We start from the raw sequence: 21,131 nt of genomic DNA on the forward strand, positions 1-21,131 counted from the left end.
TCTATCCTCTTTGGTCATTGTCCAACTCTCTGATGCATAACAAGTGATTGCAAAGACCATGGCCTGTATCAAACGCACCTTAGTCTCCAGAGAGACACCATTGTTAGTCAAGGATATTGAATATATCATGGACTGTTAAAAAAATAAACAATTTTATCTTGGAAGAAGTGCCTTCTTGGAGGCAAGGTCATGAAACCCCATCTCACAAATTTAAAGCATGTTGTCTGGATGTGCCGGTCCTTGGAAAAAGACATTGTGATGGAGAACAGGTCAGTGGAAGAGAAGAATATCCTCAATGAGATGGATTAGTGCAGTGAGACACACAATGATCTTAAAAATATTCTGTCCTTGGAATTTCCTGTTCTGAGAGTCAATGAATAAATGCTTTCCACTAATACAGTGGTTTTACTAATTTCTTGTATTTTCTTTGTCATTGATAAAATAAATTTTAAAATACATTCTTTTTAGTATAAAGCTTTTTCACTTTTTTTTAAAAATTTTTTTTAAATTTTTTTTTTTTTTTTTTTGTGGGAGTGTACCGGCAAATTAGATCTGACTGATACAGGAGGAGATTGTCCCTCCTTTTCCCGGCAGAGCATCTGGTGTATTCGAACCATGTGCCTCTGGGATTGTAGTTGCAGCTCCTTGCCACTAGGCCATCAGAGCTCCCCTAGCTTTTTCACTTTTAATCAAATTATAACTTACTTGAAGGTATATTTAATATACTCAGATGCCTAAAAAAATACCTAGAACAGTGTTAATAACACCACTGTGGATACTTTATTTTATTTCTCACTTAAATGGAAATGCTTTTAGTGTTTAAAGTGACTATTAAGCTTCACGAAATGAAATATCTTCATGTTTTAATTTTTTTTTTAAATTTAGGTTGTTTTCATGTTTTAATTTTACTAGTAGAATTATCAAGGGAGCTCCGGTGGCCTAATGGGTAAAGAGTTGTGCTAACAACCTAAAGACTGGTAGCTCAAATCCACCCAATACACTGGGAGAAAGATGGACTATATCTTTCTGTGTAATTTATAGGTTATGAAACCCACTGGAGGGTCAGCTACAAGGAGATTCCAACTCAATAGTGCAAAATAGCATTCACAGCCAACATATCAAGGAGTCCCAGTGGCCCATTGGTTAAGTGCTAAGAAGTTAAACCAAAAGGTTGATAGTTTGAACTCTCCCAGCAGGTCTGGTGATTTGCCTTTATGAAGACTACAGTCAAGAAAACACTATGGGGCAGTTCTACTTTGTCACATAGAATTGCTTTATGTTTAAATAAACTTGATGGTATCTCCATACCTTTTTAATCAATATACAGAACAGATTATTTGACAAGCAAGGCTTTATAAGGAGGAATGTGGCATCAGGATTGGAGGTAGACTCATCAACAACATACATTATGCTGATGACACACTTTGATGAAACTGAAGAAGACATAAAGTGTTTGCTGCTGAAGATCAAGGACTGAAGTCTTCAATATGGAATGAAGCTTAACATCAAGAAGACAAAAATTCTCACCACTGGGCCAATTGACAGCACTATGATACATGGAGAAGAGATTGAGGTTGTTAGCAATTACAGCTTGGTTGTCTCCACGATCAACACCAGCAGCCAGGAAATTAAAAGACAAATTGCACTGGGGAAAATCTGCTGTCAGGGACCTCTCCAGAGTGCTCAAAAACAGTCTAGAGACTAAGGTGCGCCTAATCCAGGCCATGTTGTTGTTTTTGTTAATGATTGCCATCAAGTAGAGCATGACTCTATGAACAAAAGGCCTAAGGCCTTTCTATAACTATCATCATTTCTCCAAGTTCATAGAGTTTCCAGAGGCTTGTGGTTTAGGAAGTGGATGCTACTCCTGCTTCCAAACCAGAATCAGTTTGGTGGCTCTACTAAACACTACCTACCATGGATAGCTGTTATGGTGTTTGGCATACCTGTGGCACAGTTGCTCCATTATGGAATTTAAGACCCCAATGGCACAAGGTCCAATGCCACAGCAAACCCAGATACCTCAGCACAGCAAATTGACAAAAAGTGTGGTACAACTTAGGAGAATGTTCCTCCAAAATATAGTAAGAAGGGATTAAAACATAATCCCTCACGCCAAACTTTTAAACATAAGGGCCCTCCAGGAGGTTTTGTTGACTCTAAAAACAAGAGGCTTAAACAAAAAAAACCAACCAAACATCCAACAGCGACCCTCAACCAAAACAAGAAAGCCCACCTTATAGAGTACAGCCACTTCACTCTAAAATGGTGACAAGGGCTTGGATTTAAATGCAAGTGCCCTCCAGGAGGTCTTGTTGACTCTAGGAGGCTTAAACAACAACAACAATAACAACAACAAAACAAACAACCAACAATTCACACAGGTAATCAAAACAAGAGCACCATCTTACAGAGTGCAGCGGCTTCTACCAACCCCATAATGGAGACAAGGGCCTCCAGTTATGTTATTGTTAAGTGACGTCAAGTAGCGAGTAGTGACCCTATAAACAACAGACCTTAATCCTGTTCTATAACTATTGTCCTTTTTCTAAGTTCATAGAGTTTCCACAGGAGTGGATGCCACTCCTGCTTCCAAGCCTGTCTTAATCTATGAGTGCTACCAAACATTGTCAACTATGTGTAACTATTATGGCATCTGAAATGGCACACCATTAGTATCACAGCAATCCCAAGTTACCTCAGTACAGCAACATAACAGAACAGTGCTGTACCACATAGGAGAATGTTCATTTCAAACACAGTTAAAACAAGCCCCAAAGGGCACAGGCCTGAGGGCCCAAATGAACTTTCAAAAACCCCATGCCAACAACAAATGCTAGAAAGGTTGTGGAGAAACTGAAACCCTTATTCACTGTTGGTGGGAGTGTAAAATTGTGCAACCACTATTGAAGGCTGTATGGAGCTTTCTCAAAAATTTGCAAATAGAAATACCATTTGACCCAGAAATTTCACTACTGGAATATACCTTAAAGAAATCAGAACTGCCACTCAAATAGATACATGCACACCTATGTTTATTTTGGCTTTGTTCACAATAGCAAAAAATTGGAAACAACCCAAGTGCCCATCAACAAATGAATGGATAGAGAAGCGCTGGTATATTCACATAATGGAATACTATGCTGCATTGAAAAAAAGAAACTCATGAAATAATTCACAAAATGGGTGACCATGGAGAACATTATGCTGAGTGAAATATCTCAGTCACAAAAAGACAAATATGACATAATGCCACTGTTATAAAAGAGGACTGACATAGGGGTGAGGGGGGAGACGGAAAAAGAGGGTATAAATAATGTATACCGCATTGAAACAGATGAGGGGGAGAACTGTTTAAAAGGGATATATAATTAGATGTTATTGTTATGACAGGAGTCCAGTACAAAGATAGCATAGTGGAGTGGACTTGGGGGAGGGATTGAATAACAATGAAAGAATTTTTTCTTTTTTCAAAAAGAAAAGCTAATTGAGGGGTAAGTGTGGGCAAGGAGAAAAGTGCAATAAATGAATGGAAATCCAAAGTCTCTGTAAACTTTCACTAAAATGAAATTTAAAAAACCACACCAAAAAACAAAAACCAACCCAACAAAACAAACAAACAAACAAAAAACCCAAGCCCACATACCAGGCGTCAAGCCCACACTCACCACCAACCAAACTGTGCTGAGCCGACCTCCATCCAATAGGAGCAGAACTGACCCTTCCAAAACCAAATGAATTTTAAAACACTTCAGGTCCGTGCACTAGGATCTCATTGGCTCCAACAAGAGGCTTCCAGCCAACACTCACCACCAACAAACCAGTGCAGAACCAACCCCCATCCAACACAGGATGAACCAGACCATAGTCTTCGCAATAACTTTTTATGCTTCAGCTTGACAATGACTAAAGATGACAGGAGTATAATTGATGCCTTTGAATTATGGTGCTGGAACAGAGTCTTGAACATACCATGGACTACCAAGAAAACAAATAAGTCTGTCTTGGAGAGGGTGAAGCAAAGTTTCTCTTTGGAGACTAGGATTTTGAAGCACTGTCTCACATAATTTGGGCACATGGCCAGAAGAGACTGGTCCTTGGAGAAGAACATTATACTCAGAAGGGTGGAGGGACAGAGCAGGAGAGGAAGACCTCAGATGAGATGGATTGATATAATAACTGAGACAATGGGCGTTGGTGTGTCAGTTAGTGAGACTTGCTCTGGACAGGGAAGGATTCAGAGCTGTTGGACATAGAGCCCCTATGCGTTACAGATGACTCAGCAGCTCCTAACAATAACAACTTAACATAAACAACATATAATAACTGTTGAATTCCTTCAAATGTCTAACCTTAGAGTAACCACAGAGCCAATTTTTTTTACTTTATTTCAATAGCATTTTTAATAAATGTCCTAGTAGTAAACTATTCTTAAAATTTTAGAATATTGAGTCATAGCTATTATTTTCTTAGTGTTGAATTTATGTCGCTGGACTTTCAGTTTAGGCAAGTGAAATTTATTGGCCATACTGGCTTTCTTTTGAAGGGCATATTAATTTTGTGAAATAATTTGGATGATTCCTCATCATTCTGTAAGCTTGGAACAGTTTAAAGAACATGCGATTTGTTACTTAGAAGTTTTCAAGAAATTTCTCATAAAACATTCTTGATCTAACTTCTCTTTGGGAGATAGCTTATTAAGCAGTAAAAAAACCCCCTATGAATATCAGGCAGTTAGGAATTTTTAATTCTTGCTAGGAACATTTCTCTTGTAAATAGCACATACCGCTGAATTTTAAGAATGTTACCATAAAATATTTGTAAAATAAAAAAAAAATTGGTTCACTTGTTCTTCCATTGTCAAACATTCGTGTTTCTCCTTTTTAATTTGATTTTAAAAGTGATTTTCCCATTGTTATTTCTGTTGAGAATATACACTTTGAGAGTTTGTACTTAACTTTGGTCAGGCACAACCCAGTCTTTAAATTCACAGAGTTTTTTAATTTTTTTTTTACTTTGAAATTTCTTTATTGCAATGGAATATATATTAAAAAGTAATACACAAAACCACACATCATCATGGTGCTGCCTATTGACACAGTGGTCAGGATTTTTGCTTTCTTGATGCTGAGATGTAATTCATATTGAAGGATACAGTCAACAGATGCTGCCCTGGACGTGCTCACCAAGTTGTGCCAAGAAATCTGGAGAACAACCACTTGGCCAACTAGAAGAGATCGATATTTGTTCCTATCCCAAAGAAAGGTGACCCAACAGAATGTGGAAACTACAAAACAATCTCACTGATTTCACATGCAAGCAAGATTTTACTGAAGATTATCCAAAAACGACTGGAACAGCACATCAACAGAGAACTACCAGAAGTCCAGGCTGGGTTTACAAGGGGTAGTGGTACTAGAGATTGTAGCTGATGTTAGATGGATCTTGGCTGAAAGCAGGGAATACCAGAGGAATGTCTATCTGTGTTTCATTGACTATGCAAAGGCATTTGACTGTGTAGATCATAACAAACTATTGTTGACTCTGAGAAGAATGGGAATCCCAGAACACTTGATCATTCTAATGCGAAACTTATACTTGGATCAGGAGGCAGTCGTCAGAACAGAGCAAGGGAACACTGCATGGTTCAAAATAGGGAAGGGCGTACGCCAGGGATGCATCCTATCTCCATACCTTTTCAACCTATATGCAGAACAGATTATCCAGGAGGCTGGGAGGAGAAATGTGGGGTCAAGATTGGTGGACGATTTATCAACAACCTGCATTATGCTGATGACACAACCCTGCTTGCTGAAACTGAGGAGGACCTGAAGCACCTGCTGCAGAGGGTCAAGGACTGCAGCCTACAATATGGATTGAGGCTCAATGTCAAGAAGACAAAGATTCTGACCACTGGACCAATGGGCAGCATCAAGATGGATGGTGAAGAGATTGAGATTGTACACAGCTTTAGTTTGCTTGGCTCCGTAGTCAACAGTCTTGGCACCAGCAGCCAGGAAATTAAAAGGCGCATTGCCATGGGAAAGTGTGCTGTTAGGGACCTTTCCAAAGTACTGAAGAGCAATGGTGTCTCTCTGGAGACTAAGGTGCATCTGATACAGGCTTTGGTCTTCACAATCACTTGTTATGCGTCAGAGAGTTGGACAATGACCAAGGAGGATAGAAGGAGAATTGATGCCTTTGAGCTGTGGTGCTGGAGAAGGGTATTGAGAATACCATGGACTGCTAGGAAAACAAACAGATTTGTCCTGGAAAGGGTTAAACCGGGTGGCTCCTTGGAGGCAAGGATTCTGAGGCTCCGTCTAACATACTTTGGACATGTTGTGAGGAGAGACCGGTCCTTGGAGAGGGACATCATGCTTGGGACGGTGGAGGGACAGCGCAGGAGAGGAAGGCCCTCTATGAGGTGGATTGATTCAGTGACTGGGATAATTGGGATGGGAGTGTCAGAGACAGTGCGATTGGCACAGGACAGAGCGGAGTTTAGAGCTGTTGTACATAGGGTCACTATGAGTCGCAGGTGACTCGACGGCACATAACAACAACGACAAGTTTTTCAATTTACTTTGAACAACAAGGTTGTGTCACCTGCATACTGCACGTTGTTTACAACTCTTTCTCCATACTTGATGCCATATTCTTCTTTCTAAGGTTCAGTTTCTTGGATTATTTGCTTAACACACAGCTTGACTTTCAACTACAGACACCAGTATATCCTAACTCCACACATTCTTCTCATCTAAATACTGTAATACTCTTCTAACAAGATGTGGGAGCCTTTGCTCCCATCCTTTGAATTTCAGTGAGTCTATGACTTCAGAAGAAGTAACACTGTGTGACTTCTGAAGCTAAGTTATATGAAGCAATACACCTTCTGTCAGGACCTCTAGTCACCTATTGACAACATAAAACAGCCACACAGAAAGGTCACATGCAATTCTTCTGGTCAGATACTCATCTGAGTTTTCAGTCAGCAGTCACCATGTATCAACTGGCATGACAGGGATCGAGCCTTCAGATGACTCCAGCCACCTAGAATCCTCTAGGTGCCGTTCCAGATTTTGACTGGGCAGAGCAGAAAGCAAATCCTACTCAAATTGTAGATTCACAAATAATAAATGAACAGAATATAAATGCGACTGTTTTAAGTCAGCAGGATTGGGGTGATGTGTCCACAGCAACAGATAACTGGAACAATGTTTTGCTAGTTTGTTTTAAATGATATAATCTGAATTGTGATAGTTTTACTTTTTTCAATTTATTTCTTTTTAAAATGTTTCTTCCCAAATTCAATGAGACAGACCAAGCAGTGTGCCTCTGCGTGATAAGGCATGGAACGCGCCACATTATTTTTCATCCTGTTACTGGCTATGCGGTATGTTCTCACACATAGCACCTTCACACAGCACAGCGGCTCCACAGGATTTTCAAGGCTATGATGTCCTGGGAGCAGATGATGAAATCTATCTTCTGAAACTGATTTCAACTGCTGATCTATCAGCTAGCAGTCAAGTGCTTAGACCATTTGTTACACTCAGAGACTCTGATTTCCCCTTAAAAGGCATATTCAGACATATCGAACACTGACAATAAAAACCTCACAAAGGTATCAGACACTTGATTATTTTATTTTTGTCATTTATCTCTCGTTCTTTGGCATGTATGTCTTAACCATATATATAGGACACACGTTTTTTAGGACATGTCTTTTCATACAAGCAGTATGATATAATCAAAGTTATATAATAATAGGCGCTTAATGACCTGTGGGATGATGAGACAATGAAAATTATTGTGAAATTATGATATAAAGCCAAAATTGAAATAGCTTTGAGAAAAGACAATGTAGGCATAATACTTTTCTTGCATGGCAAAAGTAAGTAAATTCCAGCCAACAGCTTCATACTATAAACCAGGGACTGCACTGATTTACTCTTGAAACAAAGGACTCTTCTGGTAGAGAAGCTAGACGTGTAGTTACCACCTGATTACATTTACCAAAAATAATGTTTTCCAAATCTGCCAATCTTTTGCATACCGTTGAAGTGAAATGGAGTTGTGATAACCACCACCAATTCTGCATCCTTTAAGTGTTTAATAGTGACACTGATTGCAGAAGTTATTCCAAGATAAGGTGTTATTTTTGGCTTTATGAGTTAGTAAATTTCTTCTTTAACTATTCTACATAAGGGTTAACCGTGGTATGTCCACTTGCTGTACAGAGGTAACTTGTGGTTGTTGTGAAGCCGAACACTGTGACACTGATGAGTCAAATGTGATAATGGTTACCCATGGTGGACAGTGTTTGGTGGAGCTTCCTGATTAAAACAAGCTTGGAAGCAGGATAGGCATCTACTTCCACAATAACTTGCCTCCGGAAACCCTATGAACCTGGAGAAAGGATGAAAGTTATCCAGGACTTTCGTTCATAGGGTCGCTATGAGTCACCTGTGATTCGATGGCACTTAACAAAAGTGTTATTCTAGGTGGCCAATGCAGAGATTCTACCAGATCCATTATGTATTTATATAACCTATGTAGTTAGAAAATACGTATCTTGGGAAAAGTGCAGTCAGGGTGTTCTTTAGAGGGAAAGATGATGAAACTTTCACCTCACATGCTTTGGGCATGTTGTTAGGAGGGGCTATTCCTTGGAGAGGGAAATTATGCTTATAAAGGTGGAGAGTTGGCGAAAGAAAGGAAGACCCTCAACCAGATGAATCGACACAGTGAGTGCTGCAAGGGGGCTTGAACATTCTGGAGATAATGAGGATGGCACAGGACAGGAGAGGGGTCAGATCTGTTCATAGGGTTGCTATGAGTTGTACTCAACTTGATGGCACCTAACAACAACATGTGACTAAAAATTTGGCACAGAACAATGGGAAAGGTTCACCATGAAATTGACTTGGATCTGAGTTGCACACTCATATTATGACAGTTGTTTCCTTTTGTTTAACATTTTCCTATTAGCTGGGGTAATGGGGGTAGATGTATTGGAGTCAGTGAGGAGGGTTCAGAATAGGGCTGGCTTCAGATCTGTTGTGCACAGGATTGCTATGAGTCACAGGAGACTTGACAGCACATGACAACAACAACATTTTGACAACTTCTTGTCAATCTGGTAATTTTTTAAATTTTTGTTTATGTGCAAGATGAAAAGATATTTCTTTAGATATGTGAATTTAACCCATATGTTTGGCTGGATTCCCATCCATTATTTTATGATATGTGTTCTCTATATAATGTTATTTATTAAGGGATCTGTTATGTTGAAATTGAAAGATGAAGATCTGTATTGTAAAGTATATGCACACTTATAATTTTTTTACTCTAGCACTGCTTTTATAGGAAATAAAAAAATACATTAACTAAAAAAAAAATCTACTGAAACTCATTACTGTCAAGTCAGAATCTACTCATGGCTAACCCTCCAGAAGGTTTTCAGGAGCTGGAAATTACATAAGAGGAGATTACACTTTTTTGCTTTATTTTGCTTAGAGATCATTGTTGCTGTTGCTAAACTGTATTTATTTTTAAATGATCTGTAACAAAGAATCAGAAGCAACTTAGCACCCTCTCATCTCCTTTCAGATGGTTTGCGAGCCCTTGGCAATGTAAAATGTGAACAATATACTGAATTAGGAAATTCTTGTAGACAAGAAAGAATAAGTAAGAGAGAGAGAGAAGAGAAGAGAAAGAGAAGAGAAGAGAAGAGAAGAGAGAGAGAGAGAGAGAGAGAGAGAGAGAGAGAGAGGGCAGGAAGGTGAGACGTGTCAATGAGCAAGAAAGAGATTTTTATTGTTTTAAAATGTTGTTGTTATGTGCCGTCGAGTCGTTTCCGACTCATAGCGACCCTATGTACAACAGCCCTAAACCCTGCTCTATCCTGTGCCAATCGCACTGCCTCTGACACACCCATCCCGATTACCCCAGTCACCGAATCAATCCACCTCATAGAGGGTCTTCCCCTCCTGCGCTGTCCCTCCACCCTCCCAAGCATGATGTCCCTTTCCAAGGACCCGTCCCTCCTGGCAACATGCCCAAAGTATGTCAGACGAAACCCCAGAATCCTTGCCTCCAAGGAGCAGCCTGGTTTAACCCTCTCTAGGATGAATCTATTTGTTTTCTTGGCAGTCCATGGTACATTCAGTACTCTTCTCCAGCACCACAGCTCAAAGGCATCAATTCTCTTTCTACCCTCCCTAGTCATTGTCCAACTCTCTGATGCATAACAAGTGATTGCAAAGACCATGGCCTGTATCAGGCACACCTTAGTCTCCAGAGAGTCACAGACAAACAAAAAGTTTTAAAATGAGATTATCAATTAAAATGTAACAAATATTTCAGTTATTTGTTGATCCCTGTTCCCTGGCACAAATAACACACATATTTATATCAACTAGTATCTTTGATTTAAATAACACTTTTCTATTTTAAAAATAATTATTGTCAAACTTCATAATTTTGTTTTTTTTCTAAAATTATGTTTTACAGATTATCTTATGGTTATCTTTAAAATAATGAAATTACAGGCATAAATCAAGTTTAATAAGCCCATCTCCCACCAGTAATAAAAACAAAGTAAGAATGGAGATGCCTATATAATTAAGATATTGAGGTGTACCACGCACATAGCAAAAACAGGGAAGGGCCTGTCTTTATCAGAGTTGTGGTTTTCATCTAGGAAAAGTTTGACAAGACTAAGTCATGTGAAGCAAATACACTCAAGAGTTTTTACTAACCTGTGCAATTAGCACAAATATTGCCTGCTTGAGGCAACTGAGACAGCAATGCAAATAGGTCAATCAATGGGATCTTCTCTTAAACTTACACTGTAAACAAGAAACAGTAAAGGTGTGTTTTTTTGTTTTAAGACTTTTATTGTTATATGAGTGAAAGTTTACAGAGCAGGCTGGTATTCAGATCGATGTTCCATTCAATCTACATAAACTTTTGTTTTAGGACACGGATCATCATCTCTACACGGTAAAAGCACTCTTCCCACTTCTTCCTTCTTGATCTTGTTTCCATTCATCTTTCTGTCCTGTCCCTTCCTGCCTTCTGAGCTTTATCCCTGGGCAAATGCTCTTCGTTTAATGAAATACAGTGGAATGTTCTAAGGACTGAGTACCTCCCTGCCGCTATTGTGCACCCTGTCTATTTCACAGGGTGAGTTGACATCCAGGATCAAAGGGTGGCTAAAGGTCATAGTCTTGGGCTTCCACCATTCTCCATCAGACTAGTATGCTTGGTCAGCTTTAAGATTCTGAAATCTGTTCCACATTTATCTATCATTCCATTGCGGATCCTCTTTCAGAGTAGTCAGGAATGGTAGCCAGGTACCAGCTAATACTCCTATTCTTAGGGTTGTGGAGTTAGAGAGTTATCAATAATAAACCCCTTGATTGTTTCCATGCACCTCTGATTTTCCTCACTCCTCTTGCTCTAGACAGGAAAAGGCCAATAGTAGTAGTGCCATAAATGCCCCCTCACAAGCTTTCAAGACCCCAGCCTCTTCCAAAATGGAACATGATCTTTTTAAGGTATATTACATCAATTGACCTCGATGCCTTGTGAGACTATTATCCTGACATTCCCTGACCAGTGACTTATTCTTTCAGAGTATTTGTTTATTGTTAAGAAATTTACCATATATAAATTTGCTTCTTGCTGGCTCTACTGTGTACATAGATATATTTGCAGTACAAATAAATATGTAGGTATAAATATCATCTGTCAAATCTATGTACAGTCATAGATCTTTTTGGCTTGCCCATATCTGTTCATCTTACCTGTCTGTCCATGTATCCACTAACAGATTATCGTTTGTTATTACTGATAACATGTATACAGGACTATGTATATATGATACTTGTTTACCTTTATTATCTATAGCTCATGTGCATTCTTCTGCGTTTTTAATGATATTCTGCTAATCACATATTAATAGCGTTTTCCCTCACCCAACTTAATGTGTCTATTATATAATTATTGATATTCCTTTCCCTTCCCCTCTTATTCCTGTACCATCAAGTTTCTCTCTCTCTCTCTCTCTCTCTCTCTCTGTGTGTGTGTGTGTGTGTGTATAACTTCCCCTTAACTTTTTAGAATAGTGGGCCCATACATCATTTGTCTATGAAAGTCATCTTTAAGATTGAGTAACGTTAATACCTTGTTCTACATCTTCCCTTTTGACCTTAATGGACTTCTGAACAAGAAACACAGTAAAACTTTATTCTTCCTGGATTAAATGGAGTTGCAATAGCAAAAAGGAAAATCTAAAGATTTTAGTTTTAAAAATCTGAGAAGAAAAAACAAAAATGAGAAAGATTGAAAAATTATAGCCAATAATGAATTTGGAAAATATTCTTTAAAGTACAATAATAACAAGTGATTTTGGAAACAATTGACATAAGCAAATATATTTTTTCCATATATATACATATTCATATCCTTTCCCCTGGGGTATAGGCAGAGAGGTGGAGGCTGAAGCTACTGTTTTCTTGGAAGCTTCTCTCCAGCACTGCCAATGCCCAGGGGTTACCAAGTCTTCACCGGTGACTCAGCCCAGGCCTTCCATTTTCACTGCCGTCTCATTCCAATTTAGGCTTCTCTTTCTCTTCTTCCATACCTAGAAACACAGGCAAAGTGCTTTATTTGAACATCAGGTTAAGCTCTGGGTGGGTTAAAGTTGAAACTCCTTTAAAAAGAAAAGCTCATCTGCCCTTCGGCACCCACTCCTTTCTTTTCCCCACAGCGGAGCAGGAAAGTCATTTATCACTTTCCACAGAACCTTCCCCGTGGCCTCCCTCCCCACCCCTTCCCAGAATTGGATCACAGCATCTTTGGGACACACCCGGCTCCTATCACTTTTGGGAGTGAGTGACTCATGTTCATTCTTGACTCTCTGCGTTTACACAGAAACACCAATGAGTCTGTCTTTGAACCAGCTTCTAGTAACAGGGACTGTGAAGCTGACAGGCTTTAAACCGACCTCATGATTCTAATTTACTCGCTCTTCACAGCACAAGGTCTTGGGATTTTTTTAGTCTTTCATTTTCAAGCTCATAGAGAGGCTGTTAGCCACAATTATTTATTTTCACACCTTTTATACTCAAATTCTGCCTTTCTTTTGACTGGATGCTGGCAGAACCACGTTCTTCTTCCTGACTGATATACTGGGAGGCATAGGACAGGCAGACCACTGCCTGTTATCAGGGGCGCAGTCAGTGAGGTTCCAGAGGCAAACGGTCAAGTCATTCTCATGAATTAAAATGGCATCTGTTAAATGTTTCCCACTTCTTTTATTTGTTTTTGAGAAAAACATGTTTCTTTTAATAACAAGCATCTCAGAAGCATTTTGCTTGTTTGTTTTAATACCAGTGATAGAACAGAAGAGCCCAAACGATTGACCGTATTATTTTAAAAGTTGCATCCGCTCTAATGGCAGGACTATTCACTGATTGTGCTCCAGAATGTACTGTTAGAATCTAAAGGGAGTATCTAGCAGAGTTACTGTGATGCAATCTTTAGGGATTTGCACTGTGAATCCAATGGTGGCATCTCTGATGGTTCAAATCCACCACCTTCTCTGAGGGAAAAGGCCAGCAAGTCTTCCATGCAATTTACAGCCTCTTGAAAAGCTGCTGGTGGGTCAGCTCTGAGCTGGTTTTGACTTGATGGCAAAGCATAAGTATGCATGTATCTATCTCTGTCTGTCTATCTATCTATCTATCTATCATCTATATCTATCATGTGTCATCTATCAATTTTTCTATTATCTATCATCATCTTCTACCTTTCTATCATCTATTATCTATCTATCTATCTCATATAGGTCATAATAGAGTCCAATTAACCTTTGTTAAATCAGTTAATATGCAGTTAATGTACAGAAGGTTACTGAACACTGGACTAATGGAAAGGCAGAATAAAAGTCAAGACTCTTAAATTATAAACCCCAGTCCTATAGGATCTCAAGAGGCCTCCCCCAGTCCCAGAGCTTGTTTTATGGGGTCAGTGCTGGTGTGGGAGGTGGGTAGCATGCTCTGGGCAGGTGTCCTCAGACAATCTTTTATGTTTAGTTTTTATGGCTAATGAGGTAATGTTCCACTGGCACAAATCTATAACACTTTTTCCAAACACTTCTCAGAAATCATATTAGAGAAAACTTCAAACTGAGAAGGAATGACATCTGAAAGGGAGGAGAGGATTGTGGGGGAGAAGGTAGGAGATGCCTTTGATATGAGGTAACCAAGGCAAAGGCAGGAAAAAAAAACACAGCACAAATTCAATTCAAACAGCACATATGACTTGAGCCCCAACTTCCGTCCCCTGCTCTCTCTCCTGTGGCAACTCGGTCAGCAGCAAACAGCAGCTTTTCTTTTTAAAGCCTGTTTCCGCCAAAGTGTTCTGCCACAGATGGATTGACTTGGCAGTAATGGTAGAATCTTCAAAAGCGAGGGTGGAGGGGAGCGGGTGTTCACTGACCTAGAGAGGGAAAACGGTTCTCCACCTACTTAAGTTTGGCAGTTCTGAGGTAGAAGGAAAAAATTAGGCAGTTGTAAATAATGTTTGGAGGAACCAGAAGTATAATTTCCACAGAAGAGTAGAGAGAAACTTGTCACAGGGCTGAGGTAGGATGCCCTTGGGGATGTAGGCAAAGTGAGCCGGTCACAGAAACTTCTCGTGGGCTGGAGAGTGGCTGGACCAGGGTGCAGGGAGGGGACACTATAAGACCTGAAGGGCCTGTGTGGGCCGTGAGCTGATTATAACTCAAAAACTCCCCACAAAACTCAGCTCATTGCTGCCCAGATGGAACCAACTTAGAGCTCATCCTCCAGCAAGTTTTCAGTCTTTACTGGAGGCGGCTGTATATCTTTCTCCCATAAAGCAGCTGGTATATTTGAACAGCTTGCCTTTGCCATGGCAGTGCAACTCCCTACCGACTAGACCAAGAGAGACAGCTAGGAGAGGAGAGATGTGAAGGCTTCTACTCTTAAAGGCCCAATTTTGCCCTCTCTTCCCTCTACTCTTGCCAACTTCTACCGTAACACCAATGTTTACCGTTAGAAAACTCTCCTTTCTAGTCTTGTAATGGTCAACCGACGATATACTACCATTGATTACCTCAGATTTATTGAGATTAGAATACAGGGAGACTTTTCTTACCTTAAGTACAGAAAGAGTTCATTACACCAAACCAGTATGTTTGAAGATATTTTAAGGGCTGCGCATTCATATTTTGCGTCTGGCTGAGCCACTTCATAGTTTTACAAAGTAGCTCCATGGTTCTGAGAGAAATTTCTGAGCTCCTTGCATGGTGATCTTCTGATAGTTCACTAGAACAAACACCTGATTGGGTGCTGGTCAGATTTTTACTTTGTCACCATCAAATCTGCTGGCACTTTAGATTTGTCAGCCTCAGCTGCCTCTCGGTAAAAGGTTTTGATGTTTTGAATAGCCTCCACAGCTCCAAGATTCTCTAAAGATGTGATTTTTGTCTTGAAACTTGTAACATGACAAGTAGATGAAGCAAGTCATCATATAGATACAAAGAAGTGGCTCACATGTGGGTCTTCCTTCTCGAGAGATTTTGGGCTACAATAAATGTTGACAAATCCAGGATTTTAATGCTGCGTGAAATTCTGAATTCTTTCATGCCCACAACTTTTTCAATCTATATGCAGAACAGATTATCTCGGAAGCTAGGTTCTAGGAGGAGAAATGTGGCAGCAGGATTGGAGGAAGACTCATCCACAACCTGCGTTATGCGGATGACATACCCTGCTTGCTAAAACTGAGGAGGACCTGAAGTGCTTGCTGCAGAAGCTCAAGGACTGCAGCCTTCAAAATGGATTGAGGCTCAATATCAAGAAAACAAAGATTCTCACCACTGAGCTGACTGGCAGCATTATGATAGATGGTGAAGAGATTGAGATTGTTAACAGCTTTCGTTTGCTTGGCTCTGCGATTAACACTCTTGGTACCAGTAGCCAGGGAATTAAAAGATGAATTGTACTGGGAAAGTCAGCTGTCAGAGACCTCTCCAAAGTACTGAAGAGCAATGGTGTCAGTCTGGAGACTAAGGTGTGCCTCATTCAGGTCATAGTCTTTGCCATTACTTGCTATTCATCAGAAAGCTGGATAATGACTAGAGATGATAGAAGGAGAATTGATGCCTTTGAGCTGTGGTGCTGGAGAAGAGTATTGACTATACCATGGACTGCTAGGAGAACAAACAGGTTCATCCTAGAGAGGGTGAGACCAGGCTGCTCCTTGAAGGCAAGGATTGTGAAGCTTTATCTGACATACTTTGGACATGTTGCAAGGAGGGACCAGTCCTTGGAGAGGGACATCATGCTTGGGAGTATAGAGGGACAACACAAAAAAGAAAGACCCTGGATTAGAGGTATTGATTCAGTGACTGGGGTAATGGAGGTAGGTGTGTCAGAGACAGTAAGATTGGCACAGGCTAGAGCAGGGTTTAGAACTGTTGTACAAAGGGTCGCTATGAGTCACTGGTGACTCAATGACACAGAACACCACCACATACATACCAATGACACTCAATACACACTAGTTTTAATCAACATTTAACTGCAAACAGATCCAGCTGGCTAATGGATCTGTCTAACGTGGTCAAGTGATAACGGGGAAATTAGCATCTAAGGGGGGACAAAGGGATACTCAATTCCAATCCAGTGTTGCCAGGAGAGTACAGTCATCTAGGAGTTGTCAGACCTCAATACACTTGACAACTCAAACCAAACACCAAACCGGACTTACTGTTGAGTAATTCTGACTCATAGTAATGGCGCTCCATAAGGTTTCCAAGGCGATAGATTTTTTATGGGATGATGAGGGCTTTAAACTTGTGATCTGTTAAGTGCTGTCCTGAAGGAACCACCTCTTAGCTGACCCTCCAACAGGTTTTCAGAGGCTGTAAACAGCATGGGAGGAGACAGTCCATTTTCTCCCAAGGAGCAGTCGGTGGATCTGAATCACGTGCCTTTGGGTTGGCAGTACAATTACCACTAAGCCGTCAGAACTTTCAGTTAACATCCCAAAATGTAACTTAACACCATGGCAGTTCCTCAAAATGCTTGATAAGCCAGGAGCCTTCTGTGAAATCTTTGTATTTTTAAAGATTGATTTTTAAATGAAAATAATATGATTGAGGCTGAGGAAAGTTCCCAAGCAGCCAAAATTTTTGGGAGACCATGAGTTTGTAACCTCTGATGAAAGTGAAAATAATGCTTGCTTAATGTAAACTATGAGCCACTGTGAAATTAACTGGATGGTCCCACATAAATCAAATTAATGTCTGTACTTAAAATGAAGTACCAAGTGCTAGTCAAGGACTGCAGCCTTCAAGATGGATTGAGGTTCAATATCAAGAAAACAAAGATTCTCACCACTGGGCCAATTGGCAGCATCAGGATGGATGGTGAAGAGATTGAGATTGTTCACAGAGTTAATTTGCTTGGCTCCACAGTCAACACTCTTGGCACCAGCAGCCAGGAAATTAAAAGATGTATTGCGATGGGAAAGTCTGCTGTTAGGGACCTCATCAAAGTACTGAAGAGCAATGGTGTCTCTCTGGAGACTAAGGTGTGTCTGATACAGGCATGGTCTTTGCAATCATTTGCTATGCATCAGAGAGCTTGACAATGACTAGGGAGATATAAGGACAATTGATGCCTTTGAGCTGTGGTGTTGGAGAAGAGTATTGAATATACCATGGACTGCTAAGAAAACAAACAGATTCATCTTGAAGCAGGTTAAACAAGGCTACTCCTTGGAGTCAAGGATTCTGAGGCCTTGTCTGACATACTTTGGACATGTTTCAAGGAGGAACCAGTCCTTGAAGAGGAACCTCATGATTGGGAGGGTGGAGGCACAGTGCAGGAGAGAAAGACCCTTGATGAGATGGATTGATTCAGTGACTGGGGTAATGGGGATGGGTGTGTTGGAGTCAGTAAGATCGGCACAGGACAGATCAGGGTTTAAGGCTATTGTACATAGGTTGCTATGAGTCACAAAGAACTCGACAGCACATAACAACAACAAGAAGTCACATTTATGGGTGCCCTGGTGGTGTAGTTCATAGAGAATTGTGCTAACTCAAAGACCGTGAAATTCTGGTGGTTTGAAAACCTCCAGTGGCACCTTGAGAGAAAGATAAGCAGTTTATTTCCATTTTAATTTATATATAACTTTGGAAAACTGCTGGAGGTTCAGCTATGAGTGAGTTCTGACTTGGAGACAATGAGTTTGAGCTCAACCTTGGGACAAGTTTAAGGGTAATCTGAAGGTGTAGTCCATAGTGAGTTGTGCTATTAACCCAAAGTCTATGAATCACCAGTGGTTCACATCTACCAGTGACTTCTTCAGAGAAAGATGGGCAGTCTCCTTCCATTTGATTTATAGCCTTGGAAATGAACAGAGGGTTGCTAGGAGTTGAAACCTACTCTATAGCAGTGAGAAAGAATGAACGAGTCCAGTGTACTGCAGTCTCAAAGGCACAAGGTTCACATCCAGCAGCTCCTCTGTGGGAGAAGTATGAGCACTCTCCTCCCATAAAATTTACTGGCTCTGAAAACCTGCTAGAGGGTCAGCAATGTGTCAGTTCTGACTCAACAGCACATAACAAGAAGTAATGTATTAGTGCTCTGGTGGTCTCATGATAAGGAGCTATGTTGTCAACCCAAAGGCCACCGTTCTTTTATTTTCTACTAGTTTATTTACAAAATTCTAATACACTGTTTTCAAGAACAAATTCTTTCAATTCCCCACCCCCCCACCAAATAGAACACCCCCCATGATTAATCCCCCACCCCTCCTGCACATCCTCATCCTTCTGCTTCCAACCTCTCCCACCCCTCTTGGATACTTACACTCAATCCACAATAATGGTTTTATACACTATTTATCCTTGTGGGACTGAATTAGTTCACTCAGCATAATGCTCTCCAGTCCTTTGCAAGTTAAGTAATAATTTACAAAATCATTGCTCCTGCATGCTACATAGTATTCCACTGTGTAAATGTACCACAATTTCTCAATCTATCTGTTTGTGGTTGGACATTTGTGCTGTTCCCATGTTCTTGCAATGGTGAAACATGCTGTTACATTTTGAACATTGGTGTACAAATCTCAGTATGTGACAAAGGCCACAGTTCTAAATCCACCAGAAGGATGGAAAAATATCTCCTCCTCTGCAATTTACTACCTCTGAAAACTCACTAGAGGGTCAATTATTAGTCAGTTCTGACTTGACAGCACACAACAGCAACAACAGTGGTGTAGTGCATAATTGTCAAGCTGAAATGTCAGTAGTTCCAATCTAATAGAGCTAAAACAGAAAGACTGTCTATCCATAAAAATTAACAGCACTGATGATGTATTTTGCATTGAAACAGATGAGGGAGAGATCTGCTTAAAAGGGATATATGACTGGGTATTCTTGTCATTACAGAAGTCCAGAGTGAAGGCTGCATAATGGAGTGAGCTTGGGGAGAGGAACTGCATAATAATAAAAGAGTTTTTCTTTTTCTTTTCAAGGAGAAGAGTGATTTGGGGGGAGGGGTTTGGCAGGGAGAAAAGTGCAACAATGAATGACTGGAAATCCTAAGTCTCTGTAAACTTTCATTAAAACTAATAAATAAATTAGGAAAAATTAACAGCACTGGAAACCCGGTGGAGGGTTGCCACGAGAGTGGTTTTTTGTTTATTTTAACCCACTTTGACTCATGTTACTTAAGAGAATGACACACAAGCTGGACAGGCCATTTCAATAAAACCTTTCTTCCATTATTCTTTTTAATCCCTCGTCCAAAGCTTCTAAAGAAGTGTATTGTATAAATCTAAATTCCCAATTCTGGTTTTCAGGTGATCTTTTTAGAGATATTAAGAAAACAGACAAACTGCTTTCAGAAATAAGCAAAGTAAGGAGGAAGAGGCATTTATAAATATTTCCTGACTATCACAATAGATATAATACTTTACATTTCAGCAAAGAGTTTTCTCAAGAAACTGAAAATATTCCTATTTTATTCACACAAAAAAATCTGCCATTAACCAAATATTTTCATGTGTTAACTAATAAAGATTACTATTCCCACTGAACGGAAAGAAAAGCTTTTAAAATACATGTTCTGGCCCACATGGTGCAGTTAATTTCTGGTTTAAGGTGTGAACGGAACCTAAACATTTGCCACTTTCCCCACGAATATGCTACTTATTAAATTCAAGCCAGCTGCTGAGAGAAGAAACCACAAGTAGCCAGGGCTCGTGCGCAGGTTATCTTGGATCTATCACAAAGAGTCTGACTCGGTGATCATGCAATGACTGGGCTTTATTTGATTAGATTGAGTTCCAGGTGTGGCGTCTGACACTTTGTGAGCACTCAATGTTTGCGCAACATCAGCCCATGTGTGTATATGCGTGTGCACACAATATAGCAAGCAGGTCAGCAGGGAAGCCCAGCGCTTTCTAGAGCTCCCCAGTCATCTTGCCCTTGGACGTATTTTCATGCAGGACTCAAATCACTACATGTCTGGGTTGCGGCTTTTCCCCACCTTCCAGTTTGTATCTGAGCTCACACACACACTTGGGGCAGGCTTTGCACAGCTTGGATAGGATTACGTGCCTTGCAAAGATGGAGGCTCTGCCATAAACAGAAAAAAAAAGAAATCAAATCATAGGTTCAGAGGGTTCATGCAACAATGAAGTTTTACTCTTTAGGACCTGTGCCTCTTTGCACCCTCAGACTTTCAATGACAGCCGCTGAGAGACATGGTGGCCAGAGCTACCCAACAGCGTAGGGCTCACAGAGAACGGTGCGGGGTTTGATTGAGATTACTCCAAATGAAGACAGACATGGAGATCTGGGTGACTTTAATATGATTACTTGGTTTCATTTAGTGATTTCTCTATTTAACATGGACCCTTTCCGTTAAGTAAAGAAGCCTTCATGGTGCCGTGGATTAAGAGTTGGCTGTTAGCAGTCTAAAAGTATTATATTTTAGGGCATTATTTTTATCGTAGGAGTACGCAATGAGGGTTGCAGAGTGGATTATATTTGGGGGTAGGGGGTGGGGTTG

General features: G+C 40.2%; 1 protein-coding gene across 1 annotated transcript in view; it reads right to left on the minus strand.

The window, feature by feature from the left end:
• Positions 1 to 12,617: 12,617 nt before the first annotated feature.
• AIG1 (androgen-induced 1) overlaps positions 12,618 to 21,131 on the minus strand; it is a 381,775-nt gene continuing 373,261 nt past the window's right edge. Inside the window, exon 6 of the mRNA XM_006891683.1 lies at positions 12,618 to 12,655. Coding sequence (XP_006891745.1) covers positions 12,618 to 12,655 — 38 coding nt within the window. The remainder of the gene's footprint in view (positions 12,656 to 21,131) is intronic.

The sequence above is a fragment of the Elephantulus edwardii genome, unplaced genomic scaffold (assembly GCF_000299155.1).
Source record: "Elephantulus edwardii isolate Elephantulus edwardi_28Jun2011 unplaced genomic scaffold, EleEdw1.0 scaffold00102, whole genome shotgun sequence".
NCBI classification, from domain to species: domain Eukaryota; kingdom Metazoa; phylum Chordata; class Mammalia; order Macroscelidea; family Macroscelididae; genus Elephantulus; species Elephantulus edwardii.